Source organism: Trachymyrmex cornetzi, unplaced genomic scaffold (assembly GCF_001594075.2).
Source record: "Trachymyrmex cornetzi isolate Tcor2-1 unplaced genomic scaffold, Tcor1.1 scaffold147, whole genome shotgun sequence".
NCBI classification, from domain to species: Eukaryota; Metazoa; Arthropoda; class Insecta; order Hymenoptera; family Formicidae; genus Trachymyrmex; species Trachymyrmex cornetzi.
Window position 1 is genome coordinate 5,340,221 of NW_017296059.1, and position 13,055 is coordinate 5,353,275.

Here is a 13,055-nt window from a genome sequence, read left to right on the forward strand (position 1 = left end):
ATTCAGAGGATAACTGCAGAGGATGTGCTGGCTAGCGAAATTGTTTACCACGAACTAGATCGAATATTTTGTCAGATAACGCAATACGCTAAACAAAAACTAAATTTTAGTAAATATTTGTTTGAATAGTTCTAAATAAACATTTACTAAATGTAACATATGTTTATTTGGTGTGAGAACCATTAATTTGATTTCACTATTATTTTTAAAATTTATTTACTGCAAGTAAATATTTACTCAGTATTATTTGAAGGAATCACGTATTAAGTTTTAGTAGTCTTTTCATTGTGTAAAACTTGAAATAAAGTTAATGTCTTATTTGTTGCAGGTAAGCCGCAACCAATGGTTAGATGGCTCATAAACGGCCGGGTGAAAGATGAAGAATACGAAAATAATGCTGGAGACGTAATCGAGAATAGGTACGACACTTTCTTTGATTTTCTAATATTTTCTCGCAAATATCAGAAGGAATTGTAAGGGAAATCTTGCTCTCGTTTTGTTTAGTTTTATATATCTATTTAATTTCCTGTGATACACTGACAGATTAACGCTGCAGCCCATCAGCCGCTCTGACCTTGGCTCAAATTTTACCTGCGAAGCGCGCAACACAGACTTGGTGGATTCAAAAGAGGCATCGATTTCTCTGGATCTCAACTGTAAGTGAACCTGAATATCTTTCATAGGTCGAAACGTATACGGTTCAATATTTATTTTGAATAAATGATATATATATATATATTAAAATACACAATAATAACAAGTGTTTGGCTCAAATTGGCATTTTTTAGTATTTTTTGAATATCTTTCATTGTATGATTTAAATAAAATAGAATTCTTATTCACGAGGACAGAAATATTCACGGAAAAATATTTTCATAACAGAAAGTCACGTTTCTTTCGCGTCTATAATAGCTAAATACTTTTATTAAAAGGAACGGAAGATTAATGAAAGCAAAGATGAGAAATATAAATGCTTATCACGCAGCTAACAAATCAGAGGCCTCACCCCTGAGCCTATCTTGTCGCGCATTAAAGATAAAATCTACGAGACACCAAAAGTGGGCTAACATCCTTTGCTCTCTCGCCGCTGGGTGAGTCACCTTTAAGGGAAGATAAGGCAAGATAAGACGAGAAATATATTAAATCCACCCAGTGCCGCTCGTCCCGAGAAGGAGCGAGAAGAAACATGAAAAGCGAGACTATCCTCTAGGCTCCTCCGAAATTAGAATTCTTCGTTAACCCGTCTAGGGTGGGTTAAGGGTGAGGTGTAGAATAGGGATAAGGTGACGGTCCTATAACTTTCGTATTAAACCGAAAAATTGGTGAGTAGAATCTTATCTCGCGTTGTGCCTTATCCAACGAGGTCGCGTGACACGATGGGATTTTTGTATTGCTTGAACCGACGTTACTATTTTCCACGCGACCTTTTCCTCAATCGCTATCGGTCGATGCTTCGATTGTCGGTCGGTGATTCGATTAGACTGTTATCCATCACCGACGTTCTCATAAGGATTTCATCCATCTTGCTCCTTTTTGTGTATATATTATGGAAGCAAGAATTTCACTTTTTCACGAGAGAATGTCGAAGTCCGTACGAGACGGTGATCGATACATGTTCAATAATTAGGTCCTTCAAAAATCACGTCGTCGAAGCTACTAACGAAATTGCAGGCCGGTTATCGAGCGAAAAGCGACTCCATCATAGCGATGAATAAAAAATAGCAGATTGAAACGATCAGAGAGGAAATTCTGAAGGAAGAGGAACGAACCGGAGTCTAGCCTAAATGATAAACGCTCTTTGATTTTCGTTACTTCGGCGAAGTGCCCATGCGCCCATTGCGTATTTATTTCGTCATTTTATTTTTCTCTTCCGTGCAATAAAAACTAAAAACCGTATTTTGAACAAACAGCGTATCCACTTAGTGCTTTGGGGCAACGTGCATCAATCGCGAGAGATTGCTGCATCGACGGACGCATCAAAGTGCTTAAAATTGTTAACTTTAAAATTGATTTAACTTAGCCAACATTATCAGGGTAAGATTATTGCTTCAAATAATACCGTGTTCGTTCATGTTATACCGCGTAATGTTTCGTATTATATTTATTTTGCTCTTTTATAATACTATTACTTAATAAATGTATGAATTCATATTTTTACACAAACGTTTGAATTTGAACGCAAATTTTACACGTTCATAGACACAAACACACACACACACACATGCGCGCGCGCGTATATATGTAATTGAATATCTCTAATAAAATGGTCCGATTTTTATATGAAATATTTATTTCTACGAAAACTAGCACTCCGTTTCATTAAAATAAATTATTCAATTACGTAAATGGAGCAATAAATATTTAGCGTTCATATAAACGTAGCGTCAATATGTAAACAATTTACTAGTAATAAGGATGGTAACATGTAAAGATAATGAATAATGAATACGTGCCACTATTATCGGAGTAAGTGCATCGCAAACAGCGTATGGAAATATCTGTTCACAGTTTTCATATTTCACGAACGAACGAACGAATCGTATCTAGTCGACACCAACGAATTGGAAACCTAGATTTATTGGCCGTCAGAACGATCGTCACTTCGGGAGTAAAATTTAGGACGATGTAGTTTTTCAACGTACACGCGTACATGTGAGACTTGACGAGAAGAGCAAATGATTAATAATAGATCAGAAGTAATGATTGGCGATGGTTGAATATTCAATTGCCAGAGGAGACGATACTGCGTGACGTATTTATATGACTAAATATTAATCCTTTACGGAAAAATATTTGCCGAATAAATGTTCATTAAACGCGTCCACTCGAACAACGTGGAAAATATTTGTTTAACTTACGTAATTGTTTCCACGTTGCGATCAATATGACGCGAAATACCGAAGCTTCATCCAGAAGTGAAAAGTGGCTGCAGGTCGGCCATTTATCATTTCATAACGCCAGATCTCTTTTCAGTGATTTGACACGAGACTAGCTCTCACACATATTTTTATCGGTTATTTTTAATTCCTCAAGGCTATCTTTAATTCGAAATAGAAACTGTCAAGTTTTTTTGTTACATTATTATGATACTTATTATTATCAGAAAGCTTTAAATCTGACAAGAACAGTTCTTATACATGTAATCCTTACATAATATAGTGTTACAAATTTATTTGAAGACTTGCAAAATACTTATTAGAGAATTTCACAAAAAGACCGCTTTTGTTAAGAAATAAATTTCTGAAATAAATTGGCCAAAGAAATTAAAAAATTATGTATAATATTCATGTTAATATTACACATGGAATTATAATTAATTCATATTTCAAATTTTTCAAATAATTGATTAAATTGGTTCTTGATTGAATATTGATAATTTGAGAATACTTATATCGGCGCTGTGCTTTATTTTTCGCGCATATTATATTATATTAATTATAATATTATATTATATTTTAATTTTATTGTATTAAAATATTTGGTCAGATTTTATCGTAGTAATAGAATATTGATACTGGAAAAGTCCGATGTGACAATTCAATTTATACTTGAACGTGACGTAGCATGGACATACAACTAGACAGCGTCTTTAAAGTTTGTCATTTTTGTTTAGTGAAACCTCTGTCTGTGATCATAAGAAGACCGGGTAGAAAAGGGATCGGCAATGATTCTCTTCTGGCGGGGAAACGGTACGACATGGAATGCGAGACCACTGGTTCAAGGCCACCCGCGGTGATAACCTGGTACAAGGGTCGGAGAAGACAGCTGAAGCACACGACGGTAAGGAAGAAAAATAAGAAGTATAACAGCGAGTTGCGCGGATCCTCGACCTAGAAGTAGCTGCTGCTTATCCCCCTCCCTGCCGTGGCTTATACTACGGGTATATCCCGTATCTTTTGTCCCCCGGCACAAAAGCCGCTTTTTCCCGCTTTCTTTCGCGGCTCGTCACTTCCATTTTTGTTCCGGCACTTTTGTGAAATACTGAACGGTGCGGCCTAATCCCAGAGGCGCGAACTTTCTCTCGACTGCCTTTCTCTTTGATTAATCAGGACTTATTTGCTAATACGTTGTTTTAACGCGATTCGATTCGCACGTAATTCCCATGGCGCGCAGAAGCATGTAATTAACGAGTAAGCTGCTTATTATCCTCCAGTCGGGTCCTCGGTAATTAATCGCCGTCGCTGACTTTAGGAGTTTAAAAAAGACCGGGTGGAAAGATAACGCGATAACGCGTTGTCTGGTTCAATTTTCGTTGTTTCAAACTTTCATTTATAAAGCTTAGGGACTTTGTCCAATTGTATTTTCTCGTAAATGCGTATAGATACGATTGTAGAGATTTCTGTACATATTAAAAAGCCTTTCAATTAAATTATCAAAAATCATACAATTAATAAATTATTATTTTCGCAATAAGAATTAATTATTTACAGATTTTAATATGTTATTCGACATTATTTTTTTAAATTGCTAGTCAATTTAACTCGTGATATTACTGCGGTAGTTTAGTAGAGTTAGCGTTTTCAAGACCAAAAAATCATTTCGGCGCACGTTTCTGGAGACTACATACGTAGTATATAAATTCACACAAGAATCATACAAGATCCATTTAAGATCCAGCTAGACCGTTTAAGGCTTTGATTTCTATAGTTTGTGTTATTACGGTCCTATAATATATTATATTTATTATTTTTGCATTTTAGAAAAGAAAATTCTAACTTGAAATATTAATGCAAATAGCTAATAAAAATTCTTTATTGAAAGCCAAGGAATTATGGCATTCAAAGCAATAACTCGAATATATATCGCTAACTATTCACACGTTTGTAAAAGGATACTTGTCAGGAATATTTTATCAAAGAAAAATCTATTGTGTGTTTGAATAGGAATTCTCCAGTACACATAATAGTTAAGGCACTCTTGTTTGCGGCAATCTTTCCTCGAAATTGCCACTTGTTTGCGCCAATTAGTTTACCATTTGTATCGGCTAACACTATTGATACTAAAAAAAATATCCGACACGATGACGTGATTCTTTAAATAATACATAAAAAATGTATTTCAATACGTCACGCGGTGAGATCGCGCAATCGAGTCAATTTTCTACCAACACTTTCGAGAGTTACGTGCCGCTTCCGAGTTTGTTAAGAATGAGACGTTGAGCTGGCGCCGATGACGGCGCGAATGCGAGAAGGGACGCGAGGTTAAAAGGTCGATACGCCCCGGGGAACCGATAACTACACCCCTCGATAGCGAATCTTTCCCTTGGGAGAGATTCTCGCGAGAGGAGCACAGTCATAAGAACCGCGAGGGTCAGAAAGAAGGAAGACGAGAAAGCAAAAGAAAGGGAAAAGAGCGATGGAGGAAGAGAAGAGAAAGGAACCAGGAACAAATAAAGAACTAGTACCCTTCCCAAACGGATTGGATTCATCCAAGCTCGGAGTCACATCCGATTGTGATAGTAGGTTGAAAGCGAATCGAAAGGGAAGTTGAAAACGACGGTAGCGTCGACATTAGTGGAGGTGTTGGTGGTGGTGGTTGTAGTGGCGAAGATCGGAGCTTTCGAGACGCGCCGATTGAATTAAGCAGCCACACCTGTCGACTCCAGATATTTTCATTGGCGGTATGCTAATTGCCAATTAAGCTATACCGATTCAGTCGATCCCGGCTCGAACATCCACTTTACATTTACGTCTCTCTTCTACAAACGCCGCGCTAAGACTATCGAAGGGCGATGTCTACTTGCCACGTTTAACTAAACGAATGGCGGCGAAAAGCAAGTTGCGAAGAACACGCGAACACCCTGGGCGCCACGAGGAACATTAATCTATCGCGCACGTTGCATGACAATGTTGCTATAAATATCAAAATAAATGTGGGGCATTATGATTTCACATAACGTACGTTAAAAGGGCTTTTTATTTGTAATTTATTTACTTACATTTATTTTGAGAGAGAAAACGGGATTAATGCTTTCGAAAGAATGCAAAAATATACACAAGTAGGTATTTGAATTTGTGTATTAAAAAAACACGTGTGAAATAGAAATTTAATTATAGTGATTATAAAAATAAATGCGCAAATAATCATAGCGATCATTAGAGATATGAACTATGACGAAACTAAGAATTATATAAGAAAATATCTAATTTTGTGCGAAGAAAAAGTTTACATTAGTGCTCAGACTATAAATGAAATTATATTAATACCGATGATAAAAAGCCACATGCTGTTTGAATTAGTTTTAAATTGTCATAAAAACGAAAGAACAAAATATAATATGATTTGTATATCTAACAAAATATTACTGTAAAAGAAGAATTGACGTTCCTGTGCGATTTTTTTTTTCTTTCCTTCGAGAGGGAAATATTGATCTTTCAGGGAGTGGCATCAGAAACTCCCTGCGGTGCTGTAACTGCGAGTTGCATAATACTTGTCAAAATGTTACGATACTAAAAGCCCTTTCCGCTAGACGCGGTTGTTACGAGAGCGGACGCACAGTGCGAAAATCCGCGTTCGGGCCGATGGGAATATTCGACATTATCCGATAATGTATGTATCGTCAAGAGCACATTACTGCCTGGCTTCCTGGAGTGTCTGCTAAACTACATCCGAACGGAGCAGGGGCAAGAAACCCGACCCGCAGGGAATCGCCTTTTATTAATCACGGCGTAATGAATGAAACGCCAAATCGATGGGATAGATATGTCACGTATAATTATGAAAATTATGTTGTCTCCATAAATCGCTGTTTCAGTTGAGTGTATGTGTGTGTGTATGTGTGTATATATATATATATATAATATACACATATATATAATATATTGTTGATATATTGTTAAATAATAATTATTAATTTCGTGTATCAATTTGACAATTAGAATGAAATTTTCGAGAAAGTTATTTAATACTAGATCACACATTGTCTCGATTGTCGATTGAATTTCCATGTCCATAAAGTTACGATATTATATATATGGTGTCGATTCTATTGATATATCTTTTAGAATATGAAACGCGTTGTAGGATATAGGTCAGTCTATTCAACTCAACTTATTTTATCTCGCTTGTATCAGAATGTTATAAGAATATCTTCATTTAAGAGCTATGAAGATATTTTAATATTTAAAAAATAGAACATTGTATCTTACATAAAATCTCTTGGCTATGTATTAAAATAAAAAGTTCAATTTAGAAACAATTGATATCAAAAGTATCAATATTAAGAATCTTTATTTTAGACATATGTGAGAGCACAATCAGTACTAGAAATTAAAAAGCCTATAACGAAATTAAAAAGCCTATATGTTAATATGTTTTCAACATATTAACATCTTTATAATATGATGTCTGATTGTAGCATCAAATTATTAAAATTGCTTGTAAATTTAATTCGCTGTTACTAGAATAGTTTAATTGCGTTTATAGTCTGGAAAAACAATTCGGCGCGCAGTTCGAAAGACTACAACATGATATATATGCAAATACACATATGATATATATAGTAATTCAAGATTGAATTATTGAAGATCCAGCTTCGACCATTATAGGCCTTTTAATTTTTAGTGTCAAAAGTATCAAATAAAAATCGGCGAAATTAAATTATTATAGAGCGGCGACCTCGAATTAAACAAAGCAACAAGTATATTCATGCTTTATTTTTATATACATTTGATTTTTTATATTTAATGTTTATTACTTTTTCCGCTCTTGTCCGATTCAAGAATATCTTATGGATGTCAATAATAATCGTTCGATTTTCTTGATATGGTTTCTTCGGAATATGTCCCGAAGTTCGTCGTACTTGCGTTTAGACGCGAATAGAGGAGTACCTCAGTCACGTCGGGCATTCTATAGAACTTCACTAGCCAATGCCAGGATGGCTCGAATCGCGATAGTTAGATACACACGGCCCCGGGGGCCTGGCATTATCGATAATCTAGAATCGGAGCTGTAACTTCCGCGCGTTGGCTCGCGTACACGCCAACGCGTCGCACTTTAGAGTCGGCGTTGTGTCGGGCGCTGTTGACGTGCGGCTCTAATTAATTTCACGTAGTTCATTAACGAATCCCGGCCGCAATGCTTAACGACATTTTGGCGTCTCTGCGTATCGCGAGCTCCAAAGTGTATTCCCGGAGCGGGCGAAAACTCCGTTATACTTGCTGATTAACAGTGCAAACGATTGCTGCGTGCATCGTGTACGTTTCAAATTAGATACGAGACGTGGCGATAACAGTAATATAAGAAATATATCTCGAAATTGACTATCATTTATGTCTCTTTTATTTTCTGTAAAAATATGGTAGATCTATATAATAAATAATATGTATATGATATATATTATATATATTTAATAAATTAATAATAAGTAAATGTAATTAGTTGTTAATAATAAGTAATTGTAATTAGTTGTTACTAAGTATTCTCGATGAGGTAGAACAATGTGTTCGGAAAATAGTATCGCTTGGGCAAAATTAATTATATCAGACTGAATAATCCGGTGAAATTGATTGTATCAGATTAAATTGAGTATATATCCACATATATTATATCAAGTGATTGATTGTGTTTCGGTAAAAAGTTTTATATGGTCATAAACGCATCGTTAAAATTATTGCAATATACTATTTTATTTTATTTTGTGTAGTTTATAAAGAGACATATATTACATAGCAATAATTGAACTTCTAATACTTTATTTTGATATAATATTAAAAATTATTTGAAGACAGGAACTTGTGCTTATCTATTATTCTCAAGTATTGTACCCTCGTCTCTCGGTTTCGATTATCTTCTTCTATATACACAGCGGACAGCTCTCGCTTTTCCTCGGTAAATGAAAAATAAGCGAAATCCCTGATCAGAATCCGCGGTGCTCAGGAAAGATTCTCGCCACGTCGGCAGGACTTGGAGCTTTTTTGAACGTCCGAGAACCAGCGAGGACGAATTCCCGACAGATGTTACCACGGTTGCTTACGGCCCACCTCTGCGGAACCTAATATAACCGAAATTAACCATGGCGAGTGGCGCGTCGAATCAGATTTTTCTCGTCCTTTTTCCCCCGTTCCGTTTTCCCTCGCCATCTTGCGCCACGGAATTATACCATGCGAGAACGTTTCGAAACGTTCTCTCTCTCCGCGAGATTATTTTTTTTTAATTATACTTGTTTATCTCTCTTTCTTTCCATTTCTGTCTCTCTATTTCTCTGATGAATGCGAAACGGAAAGCGCGGTTGAAGTTGCGCGTGTTGCACCCCTTAATCCTTTCGTTGCTGGCATCCATTCTAATGGAGTACACATTCAATTTTTTACTGAAATTTATAATATATATTTTCGAAAAAGGAAATATTTAATTTTCATCGTGTTTTATGCTTTCAGTTGTTGTAACTCATATCTATTATTACATTACATATATTTGTACGTAGTAATGTCAGCAATGTGAGTCGCGAAAGAACAGGTTTTCTTTAAGTACACTGAGAGAAAGGATTTTATTAATTTAGCAAGCCACCAGTACCTTTAACCGGTGATCGGTAAATATGTAACAACAAATTATGTTGTTGTGATTGCTGCTAGTCTGCTATACCAACCAATTATTAGTAACAGAAACAAACTACATAGAATCTAACCTATCTTTTGGATAGACTTTAGCTCGTTTACATAGAATTCGTAGATGATCGTGGAGTCTTAAGTTGTAGGAAACCGACCAAGCACAAGGTCAAATATAGGGAGAATACTTGACTAGAATTAATCAATTTTTTACGATTTGAGACCCTGCAACCGTCTACGACTTTTATATATATATATGAGAGCCTCTTATTTACTAGCGATACTATTGATTATTTGTTACATTGACGAATTAATTTGCAATCGTAACAAATCGATTGTTTTTTTAACAAATATCACATTTGCTTTCCCTTGATTTGTTCCTATAACAAAATCTTTTCTCTCAGTGTATAGTTTGCATTTCGTTTGTTATATATTATTCTACGTTTTAAAATATAGTATATATAATATCTGTTTTTCTTTTATAACATCCTATATATGTTAAATTTCTAATACGCATATGAATTTTGCCACTAAAATTTCTCCTATCGTTACTTATTTGATCGAAGCATGTAATACAATCCACAGATAGCACTGATGTGTGTCAATATACTTACATTTTAACATATAAATTTAATAACAGCCACTACATTAAAGAATAAAAATAATCCAATAAAAGAACCTAACTTTTTTCTTTTCTTGCTTTTCTCTTATTTATGTTTCCTCTGGCACGTGCGTTCTTCTGGCTTCAGTATCTGTCAATGTTAGCACTTGGTACATCCGTGTTTTTAGATGTTCCTCGAAATATATTCTTACATTCATAAAGTCACATATTTAGAAAAAAAATCTAATAAGGATTTAAATATGATTTTGGAATTATGTATATATATATATATATAATCCATTAAATATATTCTTTTTTATTTTATATTTAGTTTTGTATTTTATTCACTATGGTCAGTGATTTCTAAAATAAAAATTTAAAATTTTCTTTTTTTACATATTCAATCTATCATTCAAAATGAAAGAAAGAAACTTATTAAAACATAATTACGGTTTCAAGTATTATTGAAATAAAACGAATGAAAATTAGAGAAAGAGATATGCGCGAGTTATGCGGGATATATGCTGTCATTATTATTAATAATTCTAATATCGCAGCATGATGTAACATTGTAAAGATGCGCAACTAAGACATAAAGATATGTATTATAAGACAAAGAGAAGATAAAACAATAATTAGTATTTATCGATATTCCCGACAATATGACGTATTCAGAGAGTTAAATTTGACCTACATAGTAGTTGTATGATTAGCATAATGATTAAAGTGCGAAGCGACTGACAATCGGGAGGCAGGATGGCGATTTCCTCCTGTTGGGTTTTGTGAAACCTAACCGTTGTAAACTCTAGTAGGTTAACACAAATGATAGAGATTCTGGAGACAAGTTTGATAAGAGCGAGGCAACGAATTGAATGCAAATGTACATTCAAATTCTGAATAGAAAATTAAATATTAGTGTAGAAGTATTTATCAAAGTAATAATTGCAACAATAAGTTGACTGTAACAATATTAAGTAATATAATTCTATCCAGGAATAAATTTTAGAACAAAATTTCAGTAATTACTGAACTAATTGCTTTTTAAATTGTTGCTTCTGATGTGGCACTAATTCAACTTTTTCTCAAAGATTTATATATGTTTTTGTATTTTACACATCATATTAAATCAGTATTATTTTAATTATATAATTTATATTAAAATTATATAAACATAAAAAATAGTATATATTAAATACATATATAAATCATTTATAAATATATTCTATTCTATACATATAAAAAATTATATTAAAATATAGAATCATTTTCTATTTCTCAAAGAGCTAATTTTGCCGAAATATTAATCCATTTATGTCGCTAATCGAAGCGCTTCATCTGTGTTGGCGCATTTACTTCCACATCACGTCATCATGCGAAATTTGAATGACTTTTCGTTGTGAGAGATTACGAGCTACGAAACGTGTTTTCAAGAGATCGAAGCTCGACTCAGCATACCTAGTTTCTTAACAGAATATAGCAGTTGGCAACTAGGACTTTCGTCTGAGCGAAAACGCATACACTCCATACTACAGACGCGCGTGCTAATTCACTTCCACGTCGACTTACTCGATGAGCTTCCTCATATACGTGTCCCGACCTCAATCGTTCCAATTCGCTGTTTGATATTGACTTACATGAGTAAACAAAAAGTTTCGCAAACAGATACTAAGAGAATGATATAGGAGATACGCGGTAATAAATAGCCAATTAAGAATGCCTTTGGATATCTTAAATTCTTTATCTCTTTTATTATTTAATAATTTTAAATAAATTTAATTGAGTATCTAATTAATTAAATAAGTTTAATTATTCAATGTCTAATTTATTAAATAATTAAATAAGTTCAGTTATTAAATTATTGAAAATGATAAGGTTTTATTGTTTAATATATAATGTTCCAATTTTAAATATAGTATTATTTTATCAATTTATTTATTTACAAGCGTGATATTTAAACGATTTATTTGACATACTTCACAAGGCGTTATACGGTCTCTGCGCGATTTACTACACGAACAAATCGGCGTGATAGATAAAAAGATAATTTCACTGAATTTCCTGGATGGTTCGCAGGAGGAAAGATCCGAGAATCGAACCGTCAGCACGGTGGAGTTCGAGCCGGGTGTGGAGGATCATGGGAAATCTATCACCTGCCGAGCAGAGAATCCAAACGTGACCGGACTCTTCGTCGAAAAGTCCTGGAAGATCGACGTCGTATGTGAGTACACATTACATTTTTCCTTAACGTTCCAATTTCTCGCGGAACCGTAAACTCGCTCACGACCGACAGATCGCGAAACTGATCGCGGTAAATCGAATACGACATCATGACGAATGGTACTTTACAGCTTTTGTCGATCTCTCTTTCTCTTTTTGTTCTTCCCTCCCCTTTCTCGTTCTCTTTTAACTCGTTTCATTGTCATCGCACGCATATGTCGTAAAAAAAGAAAATGAAGAAACTGCAACAACCACTCGACAATCCTCAATCTCATTTTCATTCGAGTCCCGAATCGTACGATTTTATGAGTCTTTACTCCGCACACCAAAACGCACCTTTCCCATCCTCCGAATTCACGCATCATTTCCTTTTCACGTCTCACGCTGCTTCCCCTTTTTTTACAACCAATAAAAAGCTCTCTGCGAGATTTCTTACAAATCGCTGTAAAAAATTCGGCGACGCCGAGTCGGAGCCTTTCAATTCTGATTTCAATTTAATCACTATAAACCTAGTCATAATTTCTGGCTACGTTTTATGTCTCTATTACTTTCGTTTACTGATAGCCAAGTAGCTCTTTCACTTCCATAGATTCTTCTTTTTTATTTAATGCAATTTCTGTTTCCTTTCATGCAATAGGCAATGCTAGATATTGTGAGATCTCGATATTTTTAGTCTCTTATAGATTCGTAATTCT

General features: G+C 34.6%; 1 protein-coding gene across 1 annotated transcript in view; it reads left to right on the plus strand.

The window, feature by feature from the left end:
- Window positions 1–13,055, plus strand: part of LOC108757798 (nephrin) — a 412,797-nt gene that overhangs the window by 375,577 nt on the left and 24,165 nt on the right. Inside the window, exons 5-8 of the mRNA XM_018502383.1 lie at window positions 329–419; window positions 544–656; window positions 3,614–3,780; window positions 12,217–12,361. Coding sequence (XP_018357885.1) covers window positions 329–419; window positions 544–656; window positions 3,614–3,780; window positions 12,217–12,361 — 516 coding nt within the window. The remainder of the gene's footprint in view (window positions 1–328; window positions 420–543; window positions 657–3,613; window positions 3,781–12,216; window positions 12,362–13,055) is intronic.